General features: G+C 46.1%; 1 protein-coding gene across 1 annotated transcript; it reads right to left on the bottom strand.

Moving 5' to 3' along the window:
* Positions 1 to 457: 457 nt before the first annotated feature.
* Positions 458 to 27214, bottom strand: Itgad (integrin subunit alpha D). Its single transcript, XM_023560906.2, has 30 exons — positions 27184 to 27214; positions 23594 to 23699; positions 20460 to 20563; positions 20265 to 20335; positions 20048 to 20162; positions 17263 to 17393; positions 16560 to 16705; positions 13986 to 14139; positions 13737 to 13887; positions 13458 to 13531; positions 11935 to 12064; positions 11701 to 11843; positions 11389 to 11529; positions 11090 to 11299; positions 10250 to 10380; positions 9998 to 10155; positions 9009 to 9163; positions 8650 to 8778; positions 7812 to 7885; positions 7447 to 7588; positions 5277 to 5393; positions 5087 to 5166; positions 4892 to 4975; positions 2596 to 2674; positions 2353 to 2460; positions 2164 to 2241; positions 1839 to 1952; positions 1597 to 1698; positions 1228 to 1338; positions 458 to 749 (listed from the first exon to the last, which is right to left on the bottom strand). The coding sequence occupies exons 1-30, from the start codon at positions 27212 to 27214 to the stop codon at positions 636 to 638; spliced, it is 3483 nt and encodes a 1160-aa protein (XP_023416674.2). The 3' UTR covers positions 458 to 635.

The following is a 27214-nucleotide window of genomic DNA, read 5'->3' as shown; positions in this document are numbered from 1 at the left end:
AACACAGGTTCACATGGGTTCTGGACATTTCGTCACCTGGTGGTACAGTCTTCTCATTGCTATTGCGAAGGAGCCTGGAGCCTGTGCTGAAGCAAAACACGTGTGCGCGCGCTCACACACACACACACACACACACACACACACACACTTCTACTTTGACCTCTCCCCTGATACCACTCATAGATACCAAGAAAAGATGGCCTTAGGCCATACGGTCCTGAGAAAGTGAGAGGCCCCTTCTATACCCACAAAGATATTCCACCAAGTAGTCTTAGAACAGCGGCGAGGTCCCTGGGTTAGAGCTCTTTCCTGCAAGGAAATTCTGGTATCACATCCTCACTTCGTGCAACTGGTTTTTTGTTGTTGTTGTTGTTGTTTGTTTGTTTGTTTTACCACATGAAAATGTATGCTGGCACCATGCCTGCTCCTATGTAAAAAGATGATCATCTCTGAAGAAGGTTTGATGATTTATTTAAAAATTTGTAAAAATTTTTCAACTCCTCCAGTAGGTGGCTTAGCACTAGACTGGTTCCTCGGGCCAGTCCAGATCTGTACGGAAGTTGCTCCCAAGAAAGCAGAAGTATACAGAGACGGGATGAGCTCACAGAAGTGCAGATAAGTGGGAAAGTGGATTATTAGGACATAGGCAAATCTGGGGCCTCACAGCTGACATCTTCCTCTCTGAATGTGGCAGGGTTTTCAGGTTTGCCAGTCAGCATTTCTTTGTACTGCCGTTTGAAAAAACCAAACTGTACAAGGAAATAAATTTTAAAAACTGAGTAAGAGGGCAAGGAAGAAAGTCAAAACTAGGATGAAGCTGTGAAAGAAGCAGGGGAGAAACAAGCTAATTTGTTTGCCAAACGGTTACATAAACAACAGCTGTCACACACTGAGATCTGTTGGGTGCCAAGTACAATATTTACATATATCATCACTTACAGCAAAACATAGATTCTGTAGTCAAGCAGGTTTGCACACACACCCGGGTCTCATTTCGATTTCACTTTGGCCAATTTGTGGTATAAGCCTTATTATCATTTCAAAAATGAAAAACACGATCTGAGAGGTCAAGCAACCTGCCTAATATTAAACGGTGAGTAAGTGGTAGAAGCAAAATGTGTGCCTCGGCCTGTTTGACACATGGTCTGGGTTCTCACTACTCTGTCCTGATTGTGGGAGGGCTGGGGTCGGCTGTTGGTGGTGTCAGAAGCAGAATGAAACACTCACCTTGTACAGTGAGGCCGTGATGAGAGCCAGCAGCAGCAGACCTCCCACGCAGCTGCCTATCATGAGCGAGATGGGATTGTAGACCTCAAATTCTTCTAGTACAGTTTCCATCTGAATAAGAGGTCGTAAAGCACCAGGTCTTATCCTTCTTTGGACTCCTCCAGATTCCCCAGCTTTCACCTCCCATTCCTCCCTCCCCCAGACTCTCCTCCAAGTAGTGACAGGAAGAAGCACTCAGGTGCTTGAGGACAACTGTCCTGCCCAGGGACCTCCATCCCTCCTCCTTCTGGGCTTGCAGATGCCCAGCTAACACACGGATGCAGCATCCCGAGCCCTCAGACCAGCCACTGCCCACCACGCAGTCGCTACCTGAGCTCTCAAAAATGCCTCCTGCCCTGGCAGCTGGGAATACATGGATCTGTTGAACGTGATTTCAGCCACGCTGACAACCAACACCTTCTTCTGCAGCGTCTGCAAAAGAGGAGGGGAAATGTGGGGCACAGGCTCCAGAGGAAGCTCAGGGTTTAGGAAATGTCCTGGCCTGAAGAAGGCACAGACCCACGGAGTAGAAGATGGAGCTGGGGGAGGAGCCCTGTTGTTGGGCCACACACCTGGCTGACCCAGCCAAAGCTGAGGTTGCCCTTCAGGATGAAGTCAAGCTCCTCCCGGATGCCAAATGAGGGGACGTCACAGCGAAACCTTAGGCAGTCGGCGATGGAGCAGTCCTAGGGACAGGAACAGAATGAAATAGTTTTGAGGTGGGTCTTCACTTAGAAAAGAACTGTAAGAGAAAATAAAGCCTGTCAGGTTTAGAGGAGGGACTGTGGGAATAGGTGAACAAGTACAGAATACCGCATGACTATAGTCTAGCAACATATTTTCCTGTATCCCCCAATATGGAATGATCCTATTTTGGGGGTTCAGGGCCTTTCTCACCACCACAGAACTCCTTGGAATCTGGGCCAGGAAGTCAGAATGCTGGGGCGGTTCCCTTTCTGACACACAGGAGAGACTCTAATGAGAGAGAGAAGTACTTAGTCACATGAAGATCATATTTCCCTGAAAAAGAGTGTGTGTGGTACTGTGGGATCAGAGCCTGCGGACAGAGGAAAGACAGGCAGGCACCTGTGAAGGGGCCCTCAGAGTCACGTCCCACACAGTCATGCCGTTCAGCAAGATGGGAACCCAGAAATTGATACTGATGGCTAGATCTCGCTGACTCAGGTTGTTCACCTGCAGAAAATTGAAGCCAAGCATTATTGTAGTCCCAGTCCCACTTCTTTCCAGGTCTTCTGCACCTTTTTCTACCAGTTTCCAACTTTATCCAGACCCCAGAAGGACAGACATGAACACGCCCTGGCTTCTCACATGATATCGGTGTTCGGCCTCTTTCTTGCTCTTCTTATCAGAAGTTGAAAAGTTGAAGTACTTAGTGGATTCTTCCTGCCTGGAAAGAGGGAGCCTGTTAGTGCAGAGCAACCTTGAGACTATCCCCAGCTGTGCCCTAGGCTGCTGCAGAGAGCTTCCCTGGGCCCAAGATCCAGGAGGTAACTTTGGTCCCCGCATACCTCTCCAGTGTCTGCATTAGCCTCGGGTTCCTCTCCCTGCATGTCTTTCACCTCAGTCAGCCGAAGTACCAGCGCTCCCCTGAATCCTCCTGGCGCTTTCATACACCCCTGACTTTGCCCAAGCTATTTCTCCTGCTTGCCTTGTTCTTACTCACTCTCCTTCTGGAAATTTTTACTTAAAGGTCCAGTTTAAACACCATCACCCCTCATAATGTTTACACATTAAGGGGGGAAGGTATTCGCATCGCTTTCTTTAGTAGATTCATGGCTGGACTGAGGTAATTCTTGCAGAGGCTGTTGCCAGAACAAATAGGCCTAGGAGAAGCCCAGGGAGTGACAGCCACCCCCTTACTGAGGAAACAGTGGAGTAAGAACTCCTTAGTAAAGGCAATGAAGAAAATGTAGTAATTGGGGCAGGTAAGTGAACACGAAGGAAGATGGTACATGGACTTAGGCCCACAGAGGGGACAGAGTGTTTCAGGCTACAGGAGCTTATATATCCATCTACTCACCCATTCATCATCCATTCATGGCTTCTTTCAATAAATATTTGCCATATACCAGGTCTTGGAGATTTAACAGTTAAGCTATAATTCCTGCTTCTCAAAGTTTAATGTCTAAAGCTTGCAGACTCAATCAGACAAGGAGGACCTGCATTTTCACTAGTACCCAGCACAGAGAAACCAGACTAACTACACTGCCTCTGGGGGCCACAACAGAGGAACTCTGTCCCTCAAAGGGTCTTTGTAGGGCATATGAATTGTGACTTACTGGGAAAATGACAGGAGCAAGTTATTTAAGTTCTTGACTTTTTGCTTGGTAACCATGAAGATAACAATATAATTATTGGGAGAATTAAATGAATGTAAAGATATGGAAAATACTTCATGCAAAAAACCCACATGAGCAAAAAATGTGTGACATGGAAGTATTTGCAAATGTAAGGTCTTATTGTAAGTATTTTCCTGTGGCTAGAAGAGAAATGCACACATTGTCCCAGGGTCTTATCATCGTTCTAAGTGGACAGTGGCACTATTTGATTCCCTGTCCCTGGTTGCCTTGTAAGTTCAGCAGCAACAACAGAAAACCACTCCGGGTAATTACAAGCATGTGAGCATCTTTGCAAGCTCAGCAGCGGAGTCCAGTGTGTGCACTTCCAGCCCGGCTGTGCCTGCTGCTCTTCCATTTTCAGAGTCTACGGCTACAGCTCACACTCGCCTCCCCTGTGGTCTGCCTTGACCTTCAGCTTTTAGAGACTTGCCCAACAACTTCTTACACTTATTCTCTCCTCTGAGTGTTTTAGAAACCCGACCTTTACTTTTGAGTTTTATAGAACCCTGACCTTCCCTTTCCTGTGTGTGGTGACTGGCCATACCCTGCTGAGCACACGCCTCCCAATTCAGAGTGCTCAAAAAAGCCTGATTTTAACCTAGTAGCTTCACTTCAGTACATTCACATTTAGCCCGTAGGGAAGAACTGGCACGATGTTAAAGGAAGCCTAGATTTTGGAGGAAGAGGACACGGTGTGTATGAACTGCAGAGCTGTTCAGAGAAGAAGAAAGAATTCTGTGGGCCTTTCTGTTATGGTACACATGTAGGGCTGGCCACCCATGCAAGCATCCCCATGGGAGGAAACAAAGGGGATAGCTTAGTTGCTCTACAGTTGGAATACAGTTTTAGTTTATCCCCAAGAGTTCATGTCTTGGGAATCTGGCCCTCAGTATGGCAATGCTGGGAGATGATGGGATCTTTCAGAGGTGGGAGCTAGTGAGTGATTACAAGGCTGGCCTCACTCCCTTGCTCGGCTTTCATGTCTCACCATGGAATCTCACCCTCTGGCACACCTTCCAGTCATTGAGGTACCACCTGCCATCAGCTGATGTAGACAAGGGGCTCACCAGACCTGGACTGTTAGCCTCCAAAGCTGTGAGCTAAATAAACCTCTTTTCTTTATAAGTACCTTACCTCAGGCAGTCAGTTATAGTAAAACAGACTGATACAGATGCCTATCATCAAAAGAACAAGCTGAGTTGCAGCAGGAAGTACAGGACCTGGAAGAAGGTGAGAGGACCAAGGAAGGACCCAGGGCCAGGCACCTGCTGATCACTGTGTACACTATGTATTTCACTGGAAGCCCCAGCTGGAAGGTGGTCTTGTTGGTTGCCGGCTTATTGTTCTCACTGGAGAAAGTAAAAGGAACACAGTTCAGGGGGGATTTAGGAAAGGAGTCTTCTTCAGCCATACCATGACACTGGAGGACGAGGGACACACCCTAGCTAGGCTGGGCTCACCTGCTTGCATTGGCTCTCACGAGCAACCTGTTTCCCAGGGTAGTCACGTAGGAGACATCAAATGTGACCGTGAAGGTGCTCTAAAGGAGAATGAAGCGGGGTGGAAAAGGATCAGATAGGGAAGGTGCTGGTGGAGTGAGGGAAGAGACTGCAGCGGGACAAAGGTGAAGACCTGTGGAGAAGCACTGACCCTAGTGCCCTCCCAGAAGATGGGGTGGTTGATACTACAGCTGCTGCTCTTCAGGCCCTCGTTCTCAGGGGACTCTGCCTCACATGCCACGTGTAATGAGCCCTGATGCGGCTGTTTCTAGGGAGAGAGAAAATAAGTTTTAGAAAGTTACCTACAGGCATATATTGACTTGAGATATAACAGTGATAGCATTGCAGAACACACAGGGGAAAGGACAGATTTTTCAATAAAAGATGCTGGGAACTTTGACCCATACAGTACGTGGTGGAGGGAAGGGGGTTGGATCCCTACCTCATCCCATACATTAAAATAAATTCCAGCTGGATTAAGGACTTAAATGTGAAAAAACAAAAATTATAAAGCTTTCAGAAGACAATAAAGACAACCATTTTATAAACTTAGGAAGGGAAGTAGTTCTTAAACAAGGTACACACAAAAACATTTAAGTATAAAGGAAAAGGTGATAAAATCAACCACAATAAAAAAGACATTCAGCTTATTGAAAAGCGTTATAAGGCAACTGAAAAGATAAGCAAGGTGAGAGATATTTGAACACGTATAACTGGAACATAAGTAACCAGAATATATGAAGAATTCTTACAAAACAATAAGAAAAAATATAACCAACTCAATTGAACAGCAGAAAAAAAATGTGAACAGGCTCAAAAGAAAACAATCTAAATGACCAGGGAATATGTGTACATTTGCTCAGCCTTAGCCATTAGAATAATATAAATTGAAATTGTAGGGAAATACTATTACTCACTAGAGTTACAAAAACTAAAAAATCTGACAAGAGAATGTCATAGTTTCTCTTATATAAAAAACCCAAAATATAAATAAAGAGCGAATTAAAACATAGATAGTAGGAAATAGAAAGATGTTTCCATTTAGGAAGTGGGTCATGCTATGGAGGAAAGGGAAAGGAAGAGAATTAAAAATTATTAAGACATATTATATACATGCACCAACTCCTCACAAGGATTGTTATTCATTATGTACTACTAAAAAAAAATTTTTTTTAAACCTGACAATGCCAAGTGTTGAAGTAGACAGAAAGTCACAGGAACTCTCATATATTGTAAACGGGGAAATAGTTTTAAAAGTGGTTTGATTTTACTTGTTAAAATTGAAGATATACATATCCAGTGACTCGGCAATTCCATGTGTAATATATATGTTCTAAAATATACTTAGATGCACCAGAGTGCATACCCCAGAACAATCATGGCCAAAATCAGGAAATAACTCAAATATCCATCAATTTTAGAATAGATAAATAAATTGTGTTACATTCATACAAAGGGATTCTATATGACAATGAAAGTGCTCTACAACCACGCACAACAGCATGGATATATCCCACATATATAACATTAAAAGAAAGACAGAAGTTACACAAATGAAAATACAACATGCTTCTATTCATGCAAATTTGACAAATCAGCAAAACCGGACAGCATGATCTATGGATGCAGCGTGGATGGTAAAACTATGAGGAAATACAAGGAAATGATTACCACAGGACTGGGGTACTGATTCCCTCTGGGGAAGGGTTGGATTGTGATGGGGGAGGTGCTTGGTGAGGAGGGACTTTGGGCAATGCTAGCAGTTATATGTAACTGTATGAATGTTTATTTAATATTATTCATTGAACTCTTCACAGATTTAATATACTCTGAATGTATGAGATCATAAAGAAAAGAAGGAAAAAAGAGCCCACTATAACCCTAGAAGTTATAGAATGGAGAGGTCTGCACTGGTTTAGATATAATTTGAGTGTACAACAAGGCTTCCTGCATTGAAATTTAATCTTTGTTGGGAAATTTAGTCTCTATGTGACAGGGAAGAAACTAAATCTGGTGGTGGTGTTTAGTGGTGGTTTAGGAGTGGGAACTTGAAAAGTACTTAGGATTAGATAAGGTCATTGCCTCACAATTGAATTCTAGTACCTTTATAGGAAGTGGGAGAGAGACTAGACCAACACATAGGTGATGCCAAGTACCACACTGCCTGCAAGAATGCTACCACTAGATGTGGTCTCCAGAATAGTGAAGTAAAATAAACCTTCTTTGTTTGTAACTCAACCAGTCTGTGGTGGCTTGTTACTGGCAACAGAAAACTGACTAATACAAGAGAGCAGCCAACCAGAGTCCAAGAAACTAGTTACCTGTATCCCTGATACCCGTCGGTAGGAGAGTCCTGCTGGATAATAGAAGTTGACCACAGTTCCATAGGAATCTTCACCCTCATTCCACACAGTCACTGTCACATGGAGTTCCATGGTACTCCCCACCATCAGGGTATGCAGACTGAAGAGGGAAGGACAAAACTTGGATTGTGACTCAACTGGGATGGACTGGAAGTGGATCAGGAGCAGGAGAAGGCTTATGGAAACTCACAAGTCATTATTTCAGTCAAGATCATTTGTTTAAAAAAAAAGACAGCTAAAGGAAAGCACAAAGACTTCTCATCCTATGGGGATGGGAGACACAGAAGCTGGAGAGTTCAGATAGGAAAGGAAACAGGGCTCACCCCGAGAAGTTGAAGCTGACACTCAGGTCCCCTTCACAGAGCTGGTCTTGTCCACAGTTTTTCTCAAATGGAAGCTGCAGTAAAACAGCAAATTCGCTTATCTCCCCACCTGTAAATTTCCTCTGGTCCCCTCTCACTTGAAGCACTATGCCCTATAACCAAGCTTCCACACTCTACTAGACAGTGGCAAGGAGTCAGATAGGCTTTAGAGGCTGGAATTTAAAGGAGGATATGATAAGATCTTTGCTTCCAGAAGAAAAAGTTTGATTGAGTCAAATCTGGAACAATTATTCAGTAATTATTATTAAGTGGCAGCAATGGGACAGATTTTGGATTAGGTGGCAGTTTGGGGAAAATGGGAACTACAGGAGAATTAGATATAGTTTCTATGTTCAAGGAACCTACAACCTCCAACACACCAGACTATCGTGAAATTTGGGGGGTGTTATGATCGCGGTGTAAGTGGGAGACAGAGAAACGGGAACTGTTATGCGTGGTTTTCAAACAGAGGCAGAAGAGGTTGGCATTGGGAGACTACAAAAGAGCCTTCAGATGGAGAGAAGGAGGAATGGTTTTTCAGATGGGAAACACAATGGAGGCCCAGAAGTAGGAATGAGAAAAGCTGGGATGATCTGCAGAAAATGGACTGGAGACTACGGCAGGGTAATATGGATATAACCTGCTGGGGTGTGCTCAGAGGTCCAAGCTGGGCAGGACTTTCATGACTGGGCAGAGGTGTTTTGAGTTTGGTGTGGTTGGTAGACAATCAATGGGTTCTTAAGCACATAGAAACATAATGGAAGCCCCTGCATCCCTGGGATTTCATCTGGAAACTCACAGAAGCAGTAAAGAAGTCTTGTGAACCCATAGCCAGCACAGGGCGAAGGTTCTGGGTTAAAATGGGGTCTCCTGCCAAGGAGAAGTTGAGTCGCAGGATGATGGGATTCACCACATCCTCTATGCAGTCCTGAAGGAGAAAGGACATCAAAATCCACTATCATTCTCCTCCCTTCTCACCACTGAGCCTTCCCTTTTTCTGCACCCAGACAGCAGCCATCCAAACCACGGAGCCAGCTCAACCATCCCCTCTCCAACCCGACTCCCCACCCTTCCCCCCTGACAGCAAGTAGATGGGATCCTTCAAGCCAGCTGTGGGCTGCTCCTCCCTTCCCCCTTTCCAAGCCCCGAAGTCCTCACTGGCAAAAGCAGCTTCACAGTTCCACAGTGATCCCCAAGCCCCAGGGTTTTCCTTCGAGTCAAAGTCCAGTTCTTGGTCTCATCAAAAACAGCGCGAGAAATCTGGCGGCCAGGGTCCAAGGTCAGATCATAACTAACAGAACTCTGGAAATCACCTGAAGCGGAAGTAGGGAGCAGAAAAGGGACAGGCAAAAGGAGCCTGCAGTGTTCTGTGTTCAGCAGTAAACATTTGCTGAGCACTTTCTGTAGGTCACTAACTGTGCCAAGTGCTGGGGATAGAGATAGAGAAGGTAGATGTGGCTCCTGCCCTTGGGAAGCTCAAGTGCTTGGAAAGGAGCCAAGCACTTGGCCATAATGTCATAGTGTGAGCAATACAAGGGTGGAATCTTCTGTTGGCACAAAAGGAAGCACACTAACTCCGATTTGGCCAAGGAAGCTGTCCTAAGGCCGTGGAAGCTTGGCCATGTCTAAACTCTGGCCTGGACGGTAAAGAGGGAGAACGTCCCAGACAGTGGGAACAGGGTTAAGACCCCAAGGCAGAGCAAGGCTGTCACACTTACAGAAAGCGGACAGAAGAAGTAGGGATGCATTGAGGAGAGAATGAAGGGCCAAATCAGAAAAAGCGTTGTGGGGAAGGATTGTGTCTCTGTAAATGTGCAGGGGAGCAGTTTAGGGGAGCTTAGGAGTGGTGATGAGGAGCCAAGACTTGCATTTTAGATCGATCAAGTCTAGTTCCTCTGTGAAAATGGGTTGAAAAGTGTGAGAATAGACATGGGCGGCTGAGAGAGAGCAGGGGCAGGGTACACTCTGGGGACAGCCTGCAGGCCGGGCTGCAGGGAGAAGGGGAGAGAAAAGGCCCAGGCTTCTGATACAAGCAGCTGATGGAAGTGGAGGTAAGATTTGTATTCCTGGTCAATTCCTGCCTGAAGACAGCCTCGGGAGCCTCTCCTGAGTCAGAGACTCGGCCCATCTTTAGAGAAGAAACTCACCTAACTGGTCAAGTGAGTCTTTATGAAGAATGAGACAGACTGTGGCCTCCCCAACTTCCAGAGTGGTGGGCACCTCTTCCCAGCACTGGTACACAGCTTTTGGTACCTCCATAGGGCTGAAGCTCATGGTTACTCCCACTTTCAGCACCGGCAGACTCCTGAGAGGGATGGACAGAGGCAGAGAATCAGACACTCCCCCCGGGGAGGAAACAACACACAGCAGGCAAGGGTAGGAGGTGAGGAATTTGTCACCTGAGCAACAGCACCTGGCCCTGGGCCCCGACATCCAGGTCCACTAGTCCATCCTGGGTGAGGTCCTGGCCCCCGCTCAGGGACTGCCCAAAATACCGGAGCCTTGAGGAGAGCTGGGAGCCTGTGATCCGCTGGCCAGAAGAGAACAGGAAAAGTGGAAGTCAAGAAGAGCTGATTGCATGCAATGAGGTAGATCTGAACAGAGAAATGTAAAGGGAGAGAAGAAAAGGCAGGGGTTGAAAGTAAATAGTGCAGGGACCTCTGGGAACCCATGACAGAGAGAAAGGAGCTCTTTAACTCTTCATCAGGAAGTAAAAGCATAACAATAGGAATATAACAGATTCATTTATTCATCACCTATTGTGTTCATTCATAAATCTTTTTTAAAATTCTTAAATCTTTGATGAACAGAGTACTTAGTATACTCACTAGTTATCCTTGCAAGAAGCCAATGGAGCTGTCTTTTGGCTTTGTTTGGGGAGTTGGTTTGATCCAACTTTCCTCATGTCTCATAGAAACTAAAACTCAGAGGCTAAGTCGGTAACTTGCCTAAGGCCACACTGCTAACGGATGCTGGGGAGACCCAACATTTGATCTGAGTTCTGTTCTTAAAGCCTGATCTCTTAACCATCAAGCTGTCCACAACAGACTGAAGTTGTTTGGAAGCAAAGAAAAGAGATGATTGGTGCTTCACTACGTGTGGTGGAATTTGAGGTAAGAAACTACTCAAAGAAAAAGGAAGGCAAAGAAAATTTCTAAAGCCAGTGTGACAAGAAGCTACATCCAGTGAACCTAAGACACAGGGGGAGGAACTAAACCGGCTGAACACGGGGGCCTCACCTGGCTGTGGAACCGGCTGATGCCCCATCTTGAGACTCCATGAAACACGTAGACAGCACCCTGGTTCTCTTCCTCTCCAGGGGCCCCGACGGCCACGTCTGTCAGCTTGTCCCCGTTCACATCCCCCAGCACTGTCAGGGCTGCCCCAAAGCGGCCCCAGGGATGGCCCTGCTCACCTTGGAGAAGAGCATCGCACCTCCACCTGTCTTGCTAAAGAATAAAAATAGTGCCATGCCCCATCCAGGCAACCCTGCTCCCCGAGGCAGATGCCCCCCAACCCAGGTCCCATCAGCACTCACCCCCTTGGGCAGGGGACACACGGACACCTGGCCTCCTTGGGTTGGCTCATAGTAATGAGGGGCCCCAATGAGGACCAGGTCAGTGCTGCCATCTCTGTCCACATCCACAGAGCAGAGGGAGGCCCCAAAGTAGGAGCCAATCTGAACACAGAGCCACATGTCATCCTGCCTGCCCCTGTCAGAGGCACCAGTCTACTATCCCAGACCACCAGAACCTGCCCCACGGCCTGAAAGTCCCCTCACCTTTTCCTTCTCTGTCCATGGACTACCCAGCCCACCCTCACGGTCCACTCTGGCTCTCTCCATACCAACCTGGGTCCCTGTGACCTCAGCTTGTGGCCTCCACTGCCTGGTTGCATGGATGAAGATGATAACCTTCCCGATGTGCTGATGGCGAGGGGCCCCCAGGACCAGGCTCTGCACCCCCTTCCAAAGGGCCAGTTCAGTGGCGTAACCTTGGGGTTAGGGTGGGAGCCTCAGCACCAAGGCTTCCTCCTCCAGCAATGCGCCTCTCGCTGGTCCCATCATCCCCCCACCTTCTCTCACCCAGGTAAGAGTCCCTCATGTCCACATGCGCCTGAGACATGTTGATGAATGTGGGACTCCCATTTGGGGGATACAGGAAGGCACCTCCAGACCAGTCGAAGCTTCCCACAGCCCCCAGAACTGGTCCATCCTGAGAGGAAACAATTTCAAGGCTGAGCAGGTTGGAGCAAGAAGACAGTCTGACCCACAGAAATACCCACCCCAACTCTTTTTTTTTTTTTTTTTTCTTTTGGTCTTTTTCCTTTTTATCGGTACCGGGGATTGAACTCACGACTGCCTGCTTGCAAGGCAGGCGCTTATGCCGCTGAGCTAAATCCCCAGCCCCAACTCTTATTATCACTTTGATTTTTCTTTTCTTTCCCCGAACTCCTCACCAGTAGGCTCTGTGTGCAGCCCCCAGTGTCTCTTAGACCACCGCCACTGCCGTTGTGCCCATCTGCCCCAGCGCCTCCCCATTGCCTTTCTGCTCCTGTCCTGCTCCTGTCGGCTCTGCCGGTCCCTCCCAGCATCTGTTTCCCCCAAACCCCTTGGCATGCAGGAAACCATCCCCACGGCCCCCAGGTGGCACAGGGACCATCCCGATCCGACCTGTTACCCACCACACCTTTTCCTGCTCATCTCTCGTCCCCTCTCTTAGCACCTCTTTCTGGAAGAATCAACCTTAAAATCTTAGAGGCCTTCCTCAGCGCCCTCAGGAAATAATACTTATTTTCTCCTCTGTATACTTTGTTGCCTTTTAAAACTTTTCACTATGGAGAATTTAGAACAAATACAAAAGTAGAAAGAAATGTCTGGCTTTAGTGATCAATTCAGTAACTTTCATTTCTACCACTCCCCACTCAACTCAATTATTTTTTTTTCAGCCCAATTATTTTGAAACAAATCCGTCAGGATACTTCAAACATCCGTCTACTTTCAGAAAGCCTCCTGGCACTGTCACCTCTCTGGCCATGTGATCTGGTCCTTCCCACCGCTCCAGCCCCCTCCTTTCCTACTGTCCCAGGCCCATTCCGCTATGCACTGTGCTTGCACAGTTTCTCGTGGGGCTGTGGTCAGGGATCTGAGGCAGGACACAAAACTTTGCTCAGCTGGGGACCAGGAAGCACCAGCCCTAGAGGCTGGCCTTTCCATCTCTCTCAGAGGGAAACTTTGCTTCTACCTCCTCAGCCTTTGCACCTGCTTTTCTCTCTACCTACAGCAATGTTTCCCCAGACTTCTCCAGGGTTGGCCCTGTCTCACCAATGCTTTTTTGCTGACCGTCTTTTTTCTCTACCTCGGCACTTAGTACAGCCCAAAGTCTTCTGTTTGTGATCTCTGCTCTCTCCAATACGCATTCCACAAGAGCTGGAACTTCAGCCAGCCTCTCCTCTGCTGGGCATCCCAACACCACTGCACTGCCTGATACCTCGCCTCATTCAGGCAGTGAACTTAGGACTGCAGTTGCTGCTTGCTGACTTCTAAATCTCAGCTGTCAGTCCAGAACTGGCCCCGAACTGATACCTGAGACCTATTTATCCACCCACCGTTGTGAGCACTGCACTGAAGCCTTCCTGCGACATCTCAAGCTGAAAGGAGCTGCTTGTCTTTGATTGGGTTCCTGTGGGGAAACAGGTCACTTAGGGTCTCCAAAGCTGTGAGATCCCAAAGACTCCGAAAAAAAAAAAAAAAGAGGAGAATCAAGCTGGGGCTCAGTTCTTGGGAGCAGTTTGGGGTGAGTTGGGATGGGCCATCAAGATTTTAGGAGGTGAATGGGTAGGGTAGGGACTCCTTCAATTCCAAGGACCAAACTTGATGCTATGTACCTTCGACTTCAAAGATCTTCTTCTGCAGCTCTCTCTGGATGCTGCCGAGGGCTGCAAAGTTGTCCACCTTGAACACATAGTTCTTTGAGGGCTTTGAGCCAATCATGTTCAGCTCCTGCCTGGCAGCTGGCTCCTGGAAAGCATCTCCCACCTACAGCACAAAGGCAGCTGGGAGAGGGAAACCTAGCAGCCCTTCACCTGGCTGACGTGCAGGCCGAGTCTAGGGAAGCAAAGAAAACAAGATCCTACCCCGATGGCGTAGCGGATAACCCCAGCTTTCTCTGCCTGGGGGATGACGTCACTGTATTTCAGGGGGTCTTTGTACTTCTGCCCATCTGTGATAACAATGAGTATTTTCTTGGCACTGTTGCGGGCCCCATTCTTGCTATGAAATAGCTCTTTCCTGTTGAGGGATAATGGAAAACAACTCTACTGAGATACGATCGATTCTGAAGTAACATCATTTGCTGCCCTGGCAGCTCATCTGAGAACTTGGGAAATCTTGATACCAGGACATGCCAGATTCTATCAAGCACATTGATAGTACCATTCAGCTTTTTTTGAAGCTCATATTGACAATAATTAGTAAGACAACAATAAAGGAACTCATTTTTACCAATTATTCTGTCTACAACTAAATGTCATTCGTAGGAGGTTCAAAGCAGAAGCTCTGGAGTTAGGCAGACTTGGAGTAATGTGCTTAGCCTCTCTGAGCCTTTGATTCCTTCTATGCAAGATACAGATAGTAATTGTGCCATAACTAATCTCTAAAATAATGGCTCCCAATGAACCTCAGATGATTGTCCTCCCATAATAAACCTGCCCTGTTCTATGACTCACTTTTATAAGATGCATGCAGTGAAAGTGATATCATGCCAGTTGTGAGCCTAAAAAGCCCCAGTGTCTTTTGCTTTTGCACTTTTGGAAGTCTTGAGCCACAGTGAGAGGAATCTGGTTTCTTTGTTGGAGGTACCAATGCAGTGGCCACAAGAGACCATGTGAAGAGACACGCCCAGGCGTCCAGCCCGTGCTTCCTGGCCATCAGCCATCTGAGCAAAGCTCTCAGTATTCTGGCCTCAGATCTCTGACCACAGCCCCATGAGAGACTATGCAAAAATAACGGAATTCCTCATACTGGGATTGTGAAAAATAAGAAGAGCTGCTTCTTAAATTACTGAAGCCACTTAATTTGGCAATAACTTAATTTAAGCAACCATAGATAACAGAAACAAATAGTCTCAGGTTATTTGGAGGATTAACTGAGGTCAAGCACTTACACTAGTGACTGGCCTACAGGGGAGCATTAATTAGACAAGAGCAGAAACAGTTAACCTGTCACTATATGTGCTCACATAGCTCTGTAAACTCAGACCACACATATACACACGTGTGCTGAGCAAATGCTGAAAACAACCATCAGGGAATGGATTGGCAAATCTTGACCTACATCTTTTTTGAAAAGTACAGAGACAATGAAAATCATGGCAAAATATGGAACCAGTTATATGACTAGATTTTTAAAAAATAGTTCCTGACCTGATTGTGAGAATTCAGAATAAATGAATAAAAGCAAGGACAGAAACTGTGCTATGCCAGGTGGTGGGATTCATTGATTCATTTCGTGTCCTTTCTTGTTGCTAAAATACTGTAAGGCAGTCATCTAGAAGGACTGTAATACTTTTTAGGAAAAAAGTTTCCTTAATGCTATCAAAATTTTGTCTTTTTTATAATGAAGCTTCTTTCAAAAAATAAGAAAGGATCAGGGAAAGAAAAGTCTGTGACCAAGTCTAATTCTAAGATTGGCTCGACTCTGGGGAGCAGGGAGGCTGCTGGGAGACACAGTGCATTCTGGGATGAGGGATGGATGCCCCGTATAAGGGTAAGAGTTTATGAAAAATACACTATTGCCCCTGCCTCACCTACTTCTCCCTCCAGAACCCAGCACTGGGAGAACTTTACAGGGTAAGAAAAGGAGGATGCACCTGTGTGACTTTGAACTCCCAGGACACAGATTTGCCTTCTGGCTGTCCAGTTCCAAGAGGCTAGTGTTTGAAGAAGAAAAGCACCCCAAAGTAAAGGGGGTGCATTGCCTCAGAGCATCTCTTATGTGGAATGATCCCACCACATGTCAGTCCCAGCTCCCAGGAGAGTGCAGGAAGCCAAGGATCCCAACACTCAGCCCAGCTCCACATCTTCTTTCTAACCCCATGGCTGAAGCCACTTTCTGCATGGGTTTAGAAAGGACAGGATGGGGACTGGTGCGTGGTAAGAGATGCACAAAGAAGACGTTTGATAATAATTCCTGAGTCTCTGCTCAGGAAGCAGAAGGGCTGTGCCATTCTTTGAATTAAACCCTTGGTCATGTATCTAGCACCTCCTGTATGTCCAGGACAGAGCACCTCACAATTGGGAGCTCATTTAACTTGTGGGCTTATTCTCCTCTGAAAGTTTACTGAGAAGTAGAGTAAAATCAGTAACTCCCAGGATTACTCAAGTAACCAGCAGGGAACAAGGATAGGAACTGAGATGTGTCTGAATCCAACAAAGCCCAGGCCTTTGGCTGGCCCTGGAGGCTACTAAGGTCCTGCCTTTCCAGATCCAAGCAAAGAGGAAATACAGCCACAGAGGAGTCTACTCCCGCACCAGGGAAAGCTAGCACTGAGAGGCCAGGAGCATTCCAGAGAAAACTACCTGCAGCCTCCACATCCCACTTCAGCCCCTTTCTCCAGAGGCCCCCACATCCTCTCAGAAGAGCTTCACTGACTCAGTATTAGGAAGTGGGGTGGCAGCCACCTCCGAGGGTCAGCAAGAAGGGGAACTTACACCACTTCCAAGATGCCTGTGGCTGTGAATGTCAGGCCTTTCAGTTGTACGATGGGCTTCACCAGGCTCTGAGGGCTTGGGTTGCTCTGGAATTGGGTGAAGGTGAAGTGAATCTTCAGGATGTTTGAATACTGCATCAGGGAGAACTGCAAAGACCAAAGAGGAAGTCCCAGCACTCAGGATGTGTTAAGGTAGTTATATCTTTTAATGAACTTCTGATTTTGGAGGGGAAATATCTATATCTATATCTATATCTATATCTATATCTATATCTGTATCTGTATCTGTATCTGTATCTGTATCTGTATCTGTATCTATCTGTATCTGTATCTATATCTCTATCTGTATCTGTGTCTGTATCTGTATCTATCTGTATCTGTATCTGTATCTGTATCTATATCCCTATCTGTATCTGTGTCTGTATCTGTATCTGTATCTGTATCTGTATCTGTATCTGTATCTGTATCTGTATCTATATCTATATACAGGTGATTGAACTTACAGCCTTGAAATGCCAGGCAAGTATTCTACCATTGAGCTATATCCCAATCTCTAACATTATTTTAAAATATTTTCAGTATTTTAAATAGAATGTGCCAGGTGGAGGGAGGAACCTCCTAAGTCAGGGCTCAGATTGGCCCTGCCTGGGATCTTGATCCCGGACCCTAGTTCCCCTCCCCAGACCTCAGTGCCCAGCATTCACCAAGGTGTTGGTGTCCTTGAACTGGTCCATCACAGCTTTGACAAAACCCTTCATCTGGTTAAAGTCACTTTGATCAATGCTGCCAGAGCCATCAATCAGAAAGGCAATGTCCATCTCTTTATTTGGACACTCTGTAGGCAGAGAGAAGTCAGAGATCCAAATGAAGGGCCCTGGAGATGGCTGAACCCCTTCCTGCTCAGTAGTCACAGGGCCAGTCTTGGCCTTCCCACCCACAGAAGAGATCCAGATCCAGAAGAGATCCGCCTTCAGCAGAGTCCAGGCTGTTCTCCTCCTCCCACATGGCCTGGGAAGAATGAAAGAAGAAGCCGAGCACAGGGCCAGGTGGGCTACACAGTCATCCTTAGGAACAAATCCTTAGGAAACACATACACTGGTGATGCTACAGAGCACACAGAGAGGCAGTTTAGTAAATGGTTCAGAGTACACATTCCAGAGCCAGAGTGCCTGACCTGGAAGCCCAGATCAGCCAGTTAACTCAAGTTGGTGAATTCAAGCAAGTTGCTTGGTTTCTCTGGGCTTTAATTTCCCATCTGTAAAATGAGGATAAGAATTGTACCTAATATAATGGATTATTAAAGGATAAAACTAAATAATATGATAAAAGGTGCTTAAGCCAGGGCCCAGCCCATCATAAGCATTAACTGTTATCACCATCATCACCACATGCTGGGCATTTTCTGGACCTGCAGGATACACTTACAGTGAATGCCAACAGACGGCCCCTTTCAAAGCTGAGGCATTCATTCCCACCTATGTGGAGCTGGCTGCCAGTGGCTTTCTGCCAAGTCCCTTTATGGGACTTACACTAGGCAGAAGGGAGCTGTTCTCCTAAGGTTCCACCCTCCTATCCCTGGTATCAATCTCCCCAGGGTCTGCTAAGGCCTCTGCTAGAATTGCACCACTGTTCATCTCGTCCTGGCCCAGGCCCGCTTCATCATGTTCTGATTGATATTGCTCCCGAGAACATTCCCAAATGAACCTCAGCATCTCTTTCTGGGGATATCTGACTTTAAACCCATAGCTTTAAAAAAGATACCATCTGTGAGATCACACTATCACGGGAAAGACACACCACAGTAACAGAAAAGTGAACCACTGTAGACTAGCCCACACTCATGCAGGGACTGCTGACCAGTATGCAAGACCCAGCTGGTGCCACCACCAGCACCCACATCCTGTGTTGCTCTGGTGTTGGGAGACTAGGCCACCACAGCACTGAGGTGTGAACATACCACAGAGCTGCAGTACCTCGCCTCTCACCACTAGAGAAGAGAAAAGGCCTTTCCCCTCCCCACCCCAGAAGGTCACTTCCCTTTCTGCTTCCCCAGTGACTAGAAAATCCAGACATCTGCATGGCAGGCTGAAAGCTCTCAGGTGCTCCCCTGAGCAGCTGACATCTTGCATTTGTATCCACTTTTTCAGCTGTATAATGAAATCCCACCCTCCTCCTCTATTTCCCACAATATTTCTCACCATCTCCTCCTGCTGTATCCATTGGGCTTCTGACAGGTGCCTGGATGGAGCTGAGCACCTTTCCAAAAGGACTAAGGCAGTGGGGAGAGGCTGCCTCAGGCTCTCAGCTCTGGCTGTCAGTAGGAACTTGTTGTTGTGAATCAAAATTTCCTCATTTATTAAATGAGCGCGATGCTGCTCACCACCTAGAGGGCTTGTGAGGGTGCAGTAAGGTGATGGCCACAGGACCGCAGCACTTCCTGGCACTATGCTCAGTGGACCCAAGCCCTTTCCATTCTGATCAGCACCTGCCTTGCCTGCCCCAGGTTTATGCTTCTGCGTTCATTTTTACAAGACCTCCTGCTTGCTGAGTTCCACAGATGTCACATCACCTGCTGTGGATTCTCAGACAGGCCCATCCAAGAGCCTCGGCCACCCCTCATTCATTCTATTCTCCGGTACACATTCTGCTCTCACACTTTGGTTGAGAGTGTTTCTGCTGCTGCTCCAAATCTGGCTAAAGCTTGCTGCACCTGGCTTCGTGGTGCCTTGTGTCTAAAGCATTATTCTCAGCCACATTCCAGTGGCCCCAGGAATCCCCTTAGGCCAGCTATCTGTACTTCCGGCTGGTCCAAACACATGGCGGGAAGCGTAGTCAGAAGAGCGTGGCATATTATGTGCCAAGCGGGAATCATTAGATCCTCGAATCTTTATAACTACCATGATGATTAAGCCCATGTCACTAATGAGGAAACTGCAGCCCAGAAAATGAAGCTATTGCTCATGACACACAAAAAATCTCCAAGCTGGGCACCACTATTATGCAGACTGATTCTCAGACAGATGCCCCAGACCCCCTGCTCTTGCTGAAAGATACTGGCCCACACAGAATCGTGTGTCACACCCTCCATAGCTCTACCTTTTGCTCCCCTTCGCAGGGGAAGGTTAGTCTGGAAACCCTATAGTCAGCCACAAACCATGGACAGCTGACTTCCTCTCCGTGGACTTACTGTCCTTATTGCATACATACCCCATCACAGTCTTTCTTCTGAAATGCAGGACGTGTGTGTGTACCTGCACAGGTTCCCTCTGTTCCCATCAGGACTTTCCCCCTCACCAGCTGAGGCTCCTCCCCAACCCAGGCTAGAGCTTCCTCCGATCCTCCTCCCAGATTAACAGGTTCCACTTAGCCAAGCTCAGACCTCCAGAAGAAGGACTTGGGCCCAGGCGCTGAGATGGCCTCAACACACCCTGCTCATTCTTCTGTGCCAGCCTGTGCTCCCCAGGGAATCTCTGTCCCCAAGGGACCTACCTGCCAGGGCCACTGGGACTGTCCGGATGGTCTGTAGATGGGAGCCCAACAGGAAGCAGGAGCCTTTTGCGTACATATGCTCCCCACAAGGTCTGTGCACAGTTGGGCCACAGGCCTGGGGGTATAGACCTGTAAGCAAGGACTCCCCAGAGCACCTCCTTACCTTTCCCTCCCTGCTGGCGTCCTCCAGCCCCCTACTGTGTCCCAGGAAACTCACCAATAAGCAGGAGCAGTTAGTAGAGGCTGCCAGGGACAGGCCCAGGGACATGTTGACGGCTTCTGGGGGCACTGAGAGGGCAGACACCCCAGGTCACACTCACGAGGGGAGAATGGGGCTGGAAACGTTTCAGGGAGCACACATAGGTCGAGCAAGGAGAGTTGAAGGTCCCAATACCCAAGTCAGGTCACTCACTGCGCACAGAGATGGGCTGGCACGAGCCGGTTGCAGCCCCGCAGCTGTACAACTGTCCGGTTTGATCGACTGTGACTGCCTCGAGGGGTGCTCCCACCACGAGTCTGGAGGCACAGTCATGGCACACAGTCAAACAGGGTGAGGGTAGGAACCGCAGCACTTTGGGGCAAGAAAGTATCTTCTGATGACGATGCGAAATTTGGTGAGGGAAATTCTTGGCATTTGCTGCTGGAAGAGCTATTCAGAAATCAGAGCCCGAGTTTAACCCGCCTGTCCCTAAGGACCGCAACTAGGGTTTGCATGTGTTTGCTTTTTGGTGTGCGTACATATGTGTGTATATTGGGGTGTACACACGCTTTACATTTTTAAACATTTACCCCCTCCTTAAGAAATATTTAAAAGCAAAAATGGTGGGAGAATTCCCAAATAGGGCTCTCCCTGACTGAAATTCTTTGTAAATTAGCACAAATCACTACTGATTGCTTTGTATGTCCATATATATATATATATATATATATATATATATATATAGAGAGAGAGAGAGAGAGAGAAAATATATGTCATGACCCTTGTATAGATGATGGTCAATAAATATTTGTTAATTTAAATTAAAGGTATAAGACGTTTAACAATGGCATTTCCCAATCATGGGTAAGTGCATTGTGTTCCTGAAGCACTTTTGGTTTGAACCACCCAAGAAACAATCACCTCAAGTTAAATGGAACAATTCCTGAAACCATAAGCTTTTAAACCAAAATGTCGATGTTTACATAACTGGACAAATTTAAATATAATGTAAACAATTTAAATTGGATGAACAATATAAAGCAGCTCTATCTAATTTTGGAAACATTTTATTACCACCAACAACCTCCTTGTCCAGACGAGAAAGCTAGACATGCTGAGCTGGGTTAAGTAGCTGCACCAAGCTTAGTTAAGTGGACACACAAAGGTCCTTCTGGATGGCCGCCCCTGCACAGGAAGTTGCTGGCTCTGCACATCATGACCTATGAGACATCTGACTTTGCTGATGAAAATTGAAATGATGACTAGAGAGAATCGTTTGGAGCCCACTGGCATACTAGACAAGTCCAAACGCTTCACCAGGATGTTTTTTCTTTACCCAACTTACCCTTTACTGGTAGACACAATCTTTTCAGTATTTGGATTATGATTCAACAAAAACAGGAAAAATAATAACTTTGCAGTGATCAGAATGTTACCAACTATGAGTGTCTTTGATTGTGAGATTGTGGCTGCTTGGATGTCCTGAATTGATGCAAAACCTTTAACTCACATGTCACTCTGACTTTTGGGAAGAGCCGGAAGAATCACAATGCCACATTCCATGAATGAGATGGATGAGGACAACCATAATGTTTTTACAAGCTTGCCTTTCCACTGGATGGCAGCAGCATTTGCTATATTTTTGATCATGGCTTGTAAAGACACTCTTGAAACAAGACTTCCCGAATTGCTTCAGAAAATGGCAAGAATGAAGAAACAAGTGTGATCAAAGTGAACAAAAATATTTTGAGGGAGGTCAATGGCAATGTGTCTTTGACTGTAATAACTTTTAAAATTTAAACACACATCACTTTTGATCACTCTTTGTGTATTTTACTTTGATGCAAATACTAGTAAACAGTAATCAATAATGTTTTCCATTCTTTTCTTTTTTAAATGTGGCCCAGTAGCAAATTGATGGTGATGGAAATAGAAACAGTGGTTACCTTTGCATCTGTTTGGTGTCAGGTGGCCAGGAGGTGAGGAGGTACACAGGAGCAGACCTGCACCCTTATCTAAGTGGAAGTTACCATGGATATACACATACAAAAGTATCATTGAGTTGGACCCTTCAGACACATGTACTTCAGTCTGAATGTCACATTGCAAAACAAAGAAAAACCAAAACTCTGACACCTGCACTTGCTTCCATCCCCCCAGCCCACCAGCTAGCTGGTCAAGGAAAGGAGAGGTACATGCAATTCCCCCTCAGTGGCCTCTCTAGCTCCTTCTTGGCCAGGTGAAAGTGTGGGTGTCTTCCTGGCTCACTTTCTCAGTGGAGCCTCCTGGAATTCCTCTCGTTGGTTTCATCCCCTCCCTTCCTGGGCCTCCATACTTCGGTTATACCTGTATCACATTGAGACTTGAACTCCTCGAGTCCCCATATCTGAGACAAGAAAAATGTGAGTCTCTCTGTCTCCCTTCCTCTATCCTGATGTTTTTTGCCTGCTAGTGTAACACTCCAGAATACTCACAGAGTGAGTTCTCTTGACCCTGGCCTTGTGCAATTCATGCAGGTGTCATGGCTTATGTCTAGATGTCTCCCCAAAGTCTCATGCAATCATAGGCAGGGCCTTTTCACAGGTTACTGAATCTAGAGTGTGTTATGTGGGGATTAACGATGTGTGATTACTAAATCAGTCCACTGGTTGATTTGGCCTCACCCTCATCCCAGTAGCCTAGATAGAGTATAAAAAGGACAGAAAAGGGATGCTAAGGTCCCCTTACTTGCTTCTTTCCACTTTAAACTCTTTCTCCTCTGCAGTGCCTGACTGCCACGCCAACCATGGACTGAAACCTCTGCAAACCTTTTCTCCCTAAACTGAGGGTGTTGGGTATTTTGCCTCAGCAGTGAGAAAAATAACAAGACACCAGGAGACAAGGACAGAAGCAGTCCCTGGGAGCTGAAATTCCTCCCCAGGAAGTTGATAGGAGCCAAGTTGCTTGTGAACCGAGATCCCAAACCCCTAGCACATCTCTATCTTCCTATCAATCTTTATGTGCAAAGCACAAATGCAAAGATAAAATCAATAAGAATTTCAAGAGCCCAAGTGCAGAGCATTAAACTTCAAGTATAACAAATGAAGGTGCAAAATCACTGGTCACTCAAGAAGCTCCACCTGCAGGACAGAGTCAAAGTCTCCTCCTCAAGGCTGAGTGTGGACCAAAGTTTCGTGGCCTTTTCTGGGCTCAGGATTAGAGTAGATGGTGGAATCAGAGCCTCAGAAGAAACATGGGAAGAGGTCTCACCCAGGCTACCCTTCATCCAAGACACCTCCCTTAGCACCACCAACAGCTCCCTGCCAGCAGGACCAGGATAGGGAAGAAGATAGTATGGAGGAGCCTACCGAGATCCGCCAAACTGAACCACAGTCCTCCCAAAGCCGGCTGCATTCTCTTGAAAGATAATGGGGTTCTCCACATCCAAGTTGAATCCATGATAAGAAGCTATTGCTGAGAAATATGGAGAGAAGTGGAGGTGGAGGTAATCAGAGAGGCCTGCCTCCTCTAGCCCTTTTTCTCCTGATACCCAGCCCCATGCTACCCTTGGTTCCCACCCTGATTTGCCACCTGTGTGATTCTCATCTCTCTCCCTTTGTACCCACCCAATAATCAAACCCCAATGCAAAGGGCAACAATTCCGGCAAACAGCTCATCAGAGGGCATTTCAAACACTTGCAGGTCGTGATTCCCCATTATATTGCTTTGAAGCCTTATATGTTTTCATTCATTAATTGGAATGGCTTTATTCTGGGTTGTCTGATTTTATTGTCTGTGTTGGTATGAACAGCTATTTTGAAGAAAACAAGACATTATAATAGCTAGTGAAGATTTAATATCATCTGGTTTTGAAGTCCCACCAAGCTTTTGTTCTTCTTTCTCCATTGGTTTTATCATGTTGTACTTATTGTATTTTATTATATGTGATAGTATAAACAAAATATTTTATAGACAAGGAGATAATATAGTAACCTTTGCTCGTTTTCTGTTAGTTGATTCTGAATACCCTGTAATATTTTCATTCTCTTGAATGGTTTTACACTGTCTTTTTATGTTTGATATTATAGTGTATGAAGGTATAGTCAATTATTTCAAGGAAAGAGACACTATAGTAGCTACCGTTATGTCGGGTTGTCTTGTGGTGAAACACTATGTTGCTTAAACTGTTCTGTTCTGACCTGTTTTGTTATGTCCTCTTTTATCTTAATCTTTTTTTTAATTAAAAAAAAACAAAGGCTATTCAGGATCTGAAATTCGACCAATTGCCACCTGGTATGTCAGATCAGGAATGTTCTTAAAAATAAAATGAATGTGAAATTAATTATTTAAACTGAAATCGCCTGAGAATAAAAGGGGAATCACTAAAATTTGAGTGGGCACTGGTCCAGGGCACTCTAGATAAAGACTGTCCTCCTCCGCCTTCTCATGACACAGAGACTCCAAGGTCCAAATTGAAGAGCCGACTTAAAAGTCTGTGATGGATTCTGTGTACTCATCTGTCCCCTGTCTTGGTGCCAGGCTCTAAGGGAGGGCTTTGTCCTGTTTTTCAGTGTCTGGAGCAGTGACTAGCCTCAGAGGCTGTGTAATTACTCCTTGTTGGCTGACTGCACGATACAGCAAGTCAAGATTCTATCCTGCCCTCGTGATCCTTTGCTGCTCATGCTCCTCTTGCTGGTGGCCAATCTCAAAAGCTTCAGGGGTGACTCTACATTTCAAGGGCTTTTCCTGACTCCGCCATATCTTGGGCAGCCATCTGTCCTCTACACTCTTCTAGAATTCCCTGCTATCCCTGGATTAAGGGTCAATTCCAGCCCCCCAAATAGGAAAGTTCTAAGGGGATTAAGCATCCAGCCAACTGGTGACAGAGAAATAGAGCAACACTGGGGTTCTGGACAGAGGTCAGACATTTAGGGAGCTAGGACCCTACTGTGGCCGTGTGCAAGGGAGTTCACATACTACACCATTCTCCCTCTTCTGATTCTGTTTCTGAGCCTAAACAGAGCTCCTATGATCTGACAAATGGGAGAATATTAAGGGGGTCAGTCCCCAGTGCCCGGGGGACAAGGCAGGTGACCATGTGAGTAAAGTGGGTGGAAGTGAGCACCATGGAATGATGGGCTCTTAGATTTCATACCCTTCCTAAAGGGACCATCAATCGCCAATCCGCCAGACCTTCCCATTTCTACAGAAAATCTGGGTATTTGCATGAAATCTGACTTTCTTATCTGACTTTTAAAATTTTCTGCCATCTTTTTTATTAGTACATGTTTGCTATACATAATGATTACATTCATTGTGGGGAGTTGGTTCATGTACATAACGTATCTTAATTATTTTTTAATCTCCATCCCCTCCCCATTTCTTAATCCTCTCCCCTCTTGCAAGAGTTCTATCTTAATGGTTCTTTTATTTACTTATATTTTGAGTTTTCCTCTTCCCTTTTGCAAGAATTCTTTCTTAATGTTTCTTTTATTTATTTATATTTTGGGTTTGTCACATAAGAGAAATCATTTGATGTTTAAGCTTGTGTGTCTGATTTATTTCACTTAACATTGTGGCTTCAAAGTGCCTCCATTTTCCTACAAATCACTTGTTTATCCTTCTTTATGGCAGAATAGCATTCTATTGTGTATAAATACCACATTCTTTTTATCCATTCCTCTCCTGATGGTCATACAGACTGTTTCCAAGATTTAACTATATGAGTTGTGTTGCTATAAACATGACTATACCTGGATCTCTGTAATATGATGTCTTTAACTCTTTGGGGGAAATACTTAGAAAAAGAATAGAGGCATCAACTGGAATTTCTAGTTTTAGTTTTTTGAGGACTCTCCATACTGATTTCCACAATGGTTGTAAATAAAAAATAGGTAATAGAAAAAAATGAGATGGAGAGAAGGAGAAGAGGGTTAGGGGAAATGCAGCTGTGAGGGACGGGAGGGGCAGGAGACATACAAAGAATTAAGGTGGGTTATGTAACAATCCTCACCATGAGTATAATCATTATGTCCTGCAAACATGAACCAATAAAAAATAAAAGATGAGCAGATGGGGAAAAAGCAATGTAGAAGGGTCCCTTTCCCCCAGCCTCAGCAGCATTTGTTATTACTTGGCTTCTTGTGGATAACCATTCTCTCTGGAGTAAGATGAAACCTCTCCTTCATTTACATTTCTCTAACATTCGGCCAGAGATGTTGGATATTTATGCGTGTATTTATTGATCATTTGTACTTCTTCCAAGAAGTGTCCATTTTAGTTGCCCACTTGTTGACCAAGTGAAATCTGACTTTTCTTTCTTATTTTGGAGACAAGATCTTGCTATGTAGTTCAGGCGAGCCTTTAACTCACTATGTACCCCAACCTGGCCTCAAACTTACAATGATTCTCCTGCCTCAGCCTCCCGAGTCCTAGGATAACAAGTGTACATTACCACAATTGGTATAATCTGATTTTTAAATGATATGTGAATATGTTCCTGCCATAGCTTTCAAATTATGGGCCATCCTCTTAGTAGTAATGGGACTGCCCACCTGAAAATGCAGACTTAGAGGAAATGCAGGCCCAGAGAGGGGGCATCCCAACTTTTCCCCCTCCCTGGTGACTTTTATGATCTACTCTCTCAAAAGCATGTTGGGTAGGACTTTAAAGGGCTGTTGTGAGTGGGAGAAGGGAGGCCTTAGACAGTGGGGCCCTGCAGAGAGGCTGTCCATCTCTGCATGTACAGAGCTCACGAATCCCTGTCCCCTCATCCGTGTTCGGGTCCACATCCCTCCAGGCTCCGAGCCACCCCTCCTGAACAAACCCGTACACTGGGCTCTTTCTGGCCTTCAGCTCCTCCTGAGAGCTGTAGGTGCTGACCACCACCCTCAGCCTGGCCTACCAGGGACTCCGTGCACCTGCCAAGCTTCTGCCCAGCCCCAAATACCCTACTCACCGCCGAGGAGGAGCACATATCTGAAGGCCAT

The sequence above is a fragment of the Cavia porcellus genome, unplaced genomic scaffold (assembly GCF_034190915.1).
Source record: "Cavia porcellus strain 051 isolate PalLab524CR breed Dunkin Hartley unplaced genomic scaffold, mCavPor4.1 scaffold_16, whole genome shotgun sequence".
Classification (NCBI taxonomy): domain Eukaryota; kingdom Metazoa; phylum Chordata; class Mammalia; order Rodentia; family Caviidae; genus Cavia; species Cavia porcellus.
Note: the sequence above shows the minus strand (reverse complement) of the source record. Positions and strands in the feature narration are given on the sequence as shown.

Bases quoted from the DNA above. Each gene is read 5' to 3' on its own strand.
- Itgad (XM_023560906.2), bottom strand. From the start codon at position 27,214: ATGGCCTTCAGATATGTGCTCCTCCTCGGCG. The intron at 13,532-13,736 runs GTACATAGCATC...GTTTCCCCACAG, and splicing joins GAAGATCTTTGAAGTCGAAG to GAACCCAATCAAAGACAAGC. The intron at 1,953-2,163 runs GTGAGAAAGGCC...TCCTGTCCCTAG, and splicing joins TTCCAAGGAGTTCTGTGGTG to GACTGCTCCATCGCCGACTG.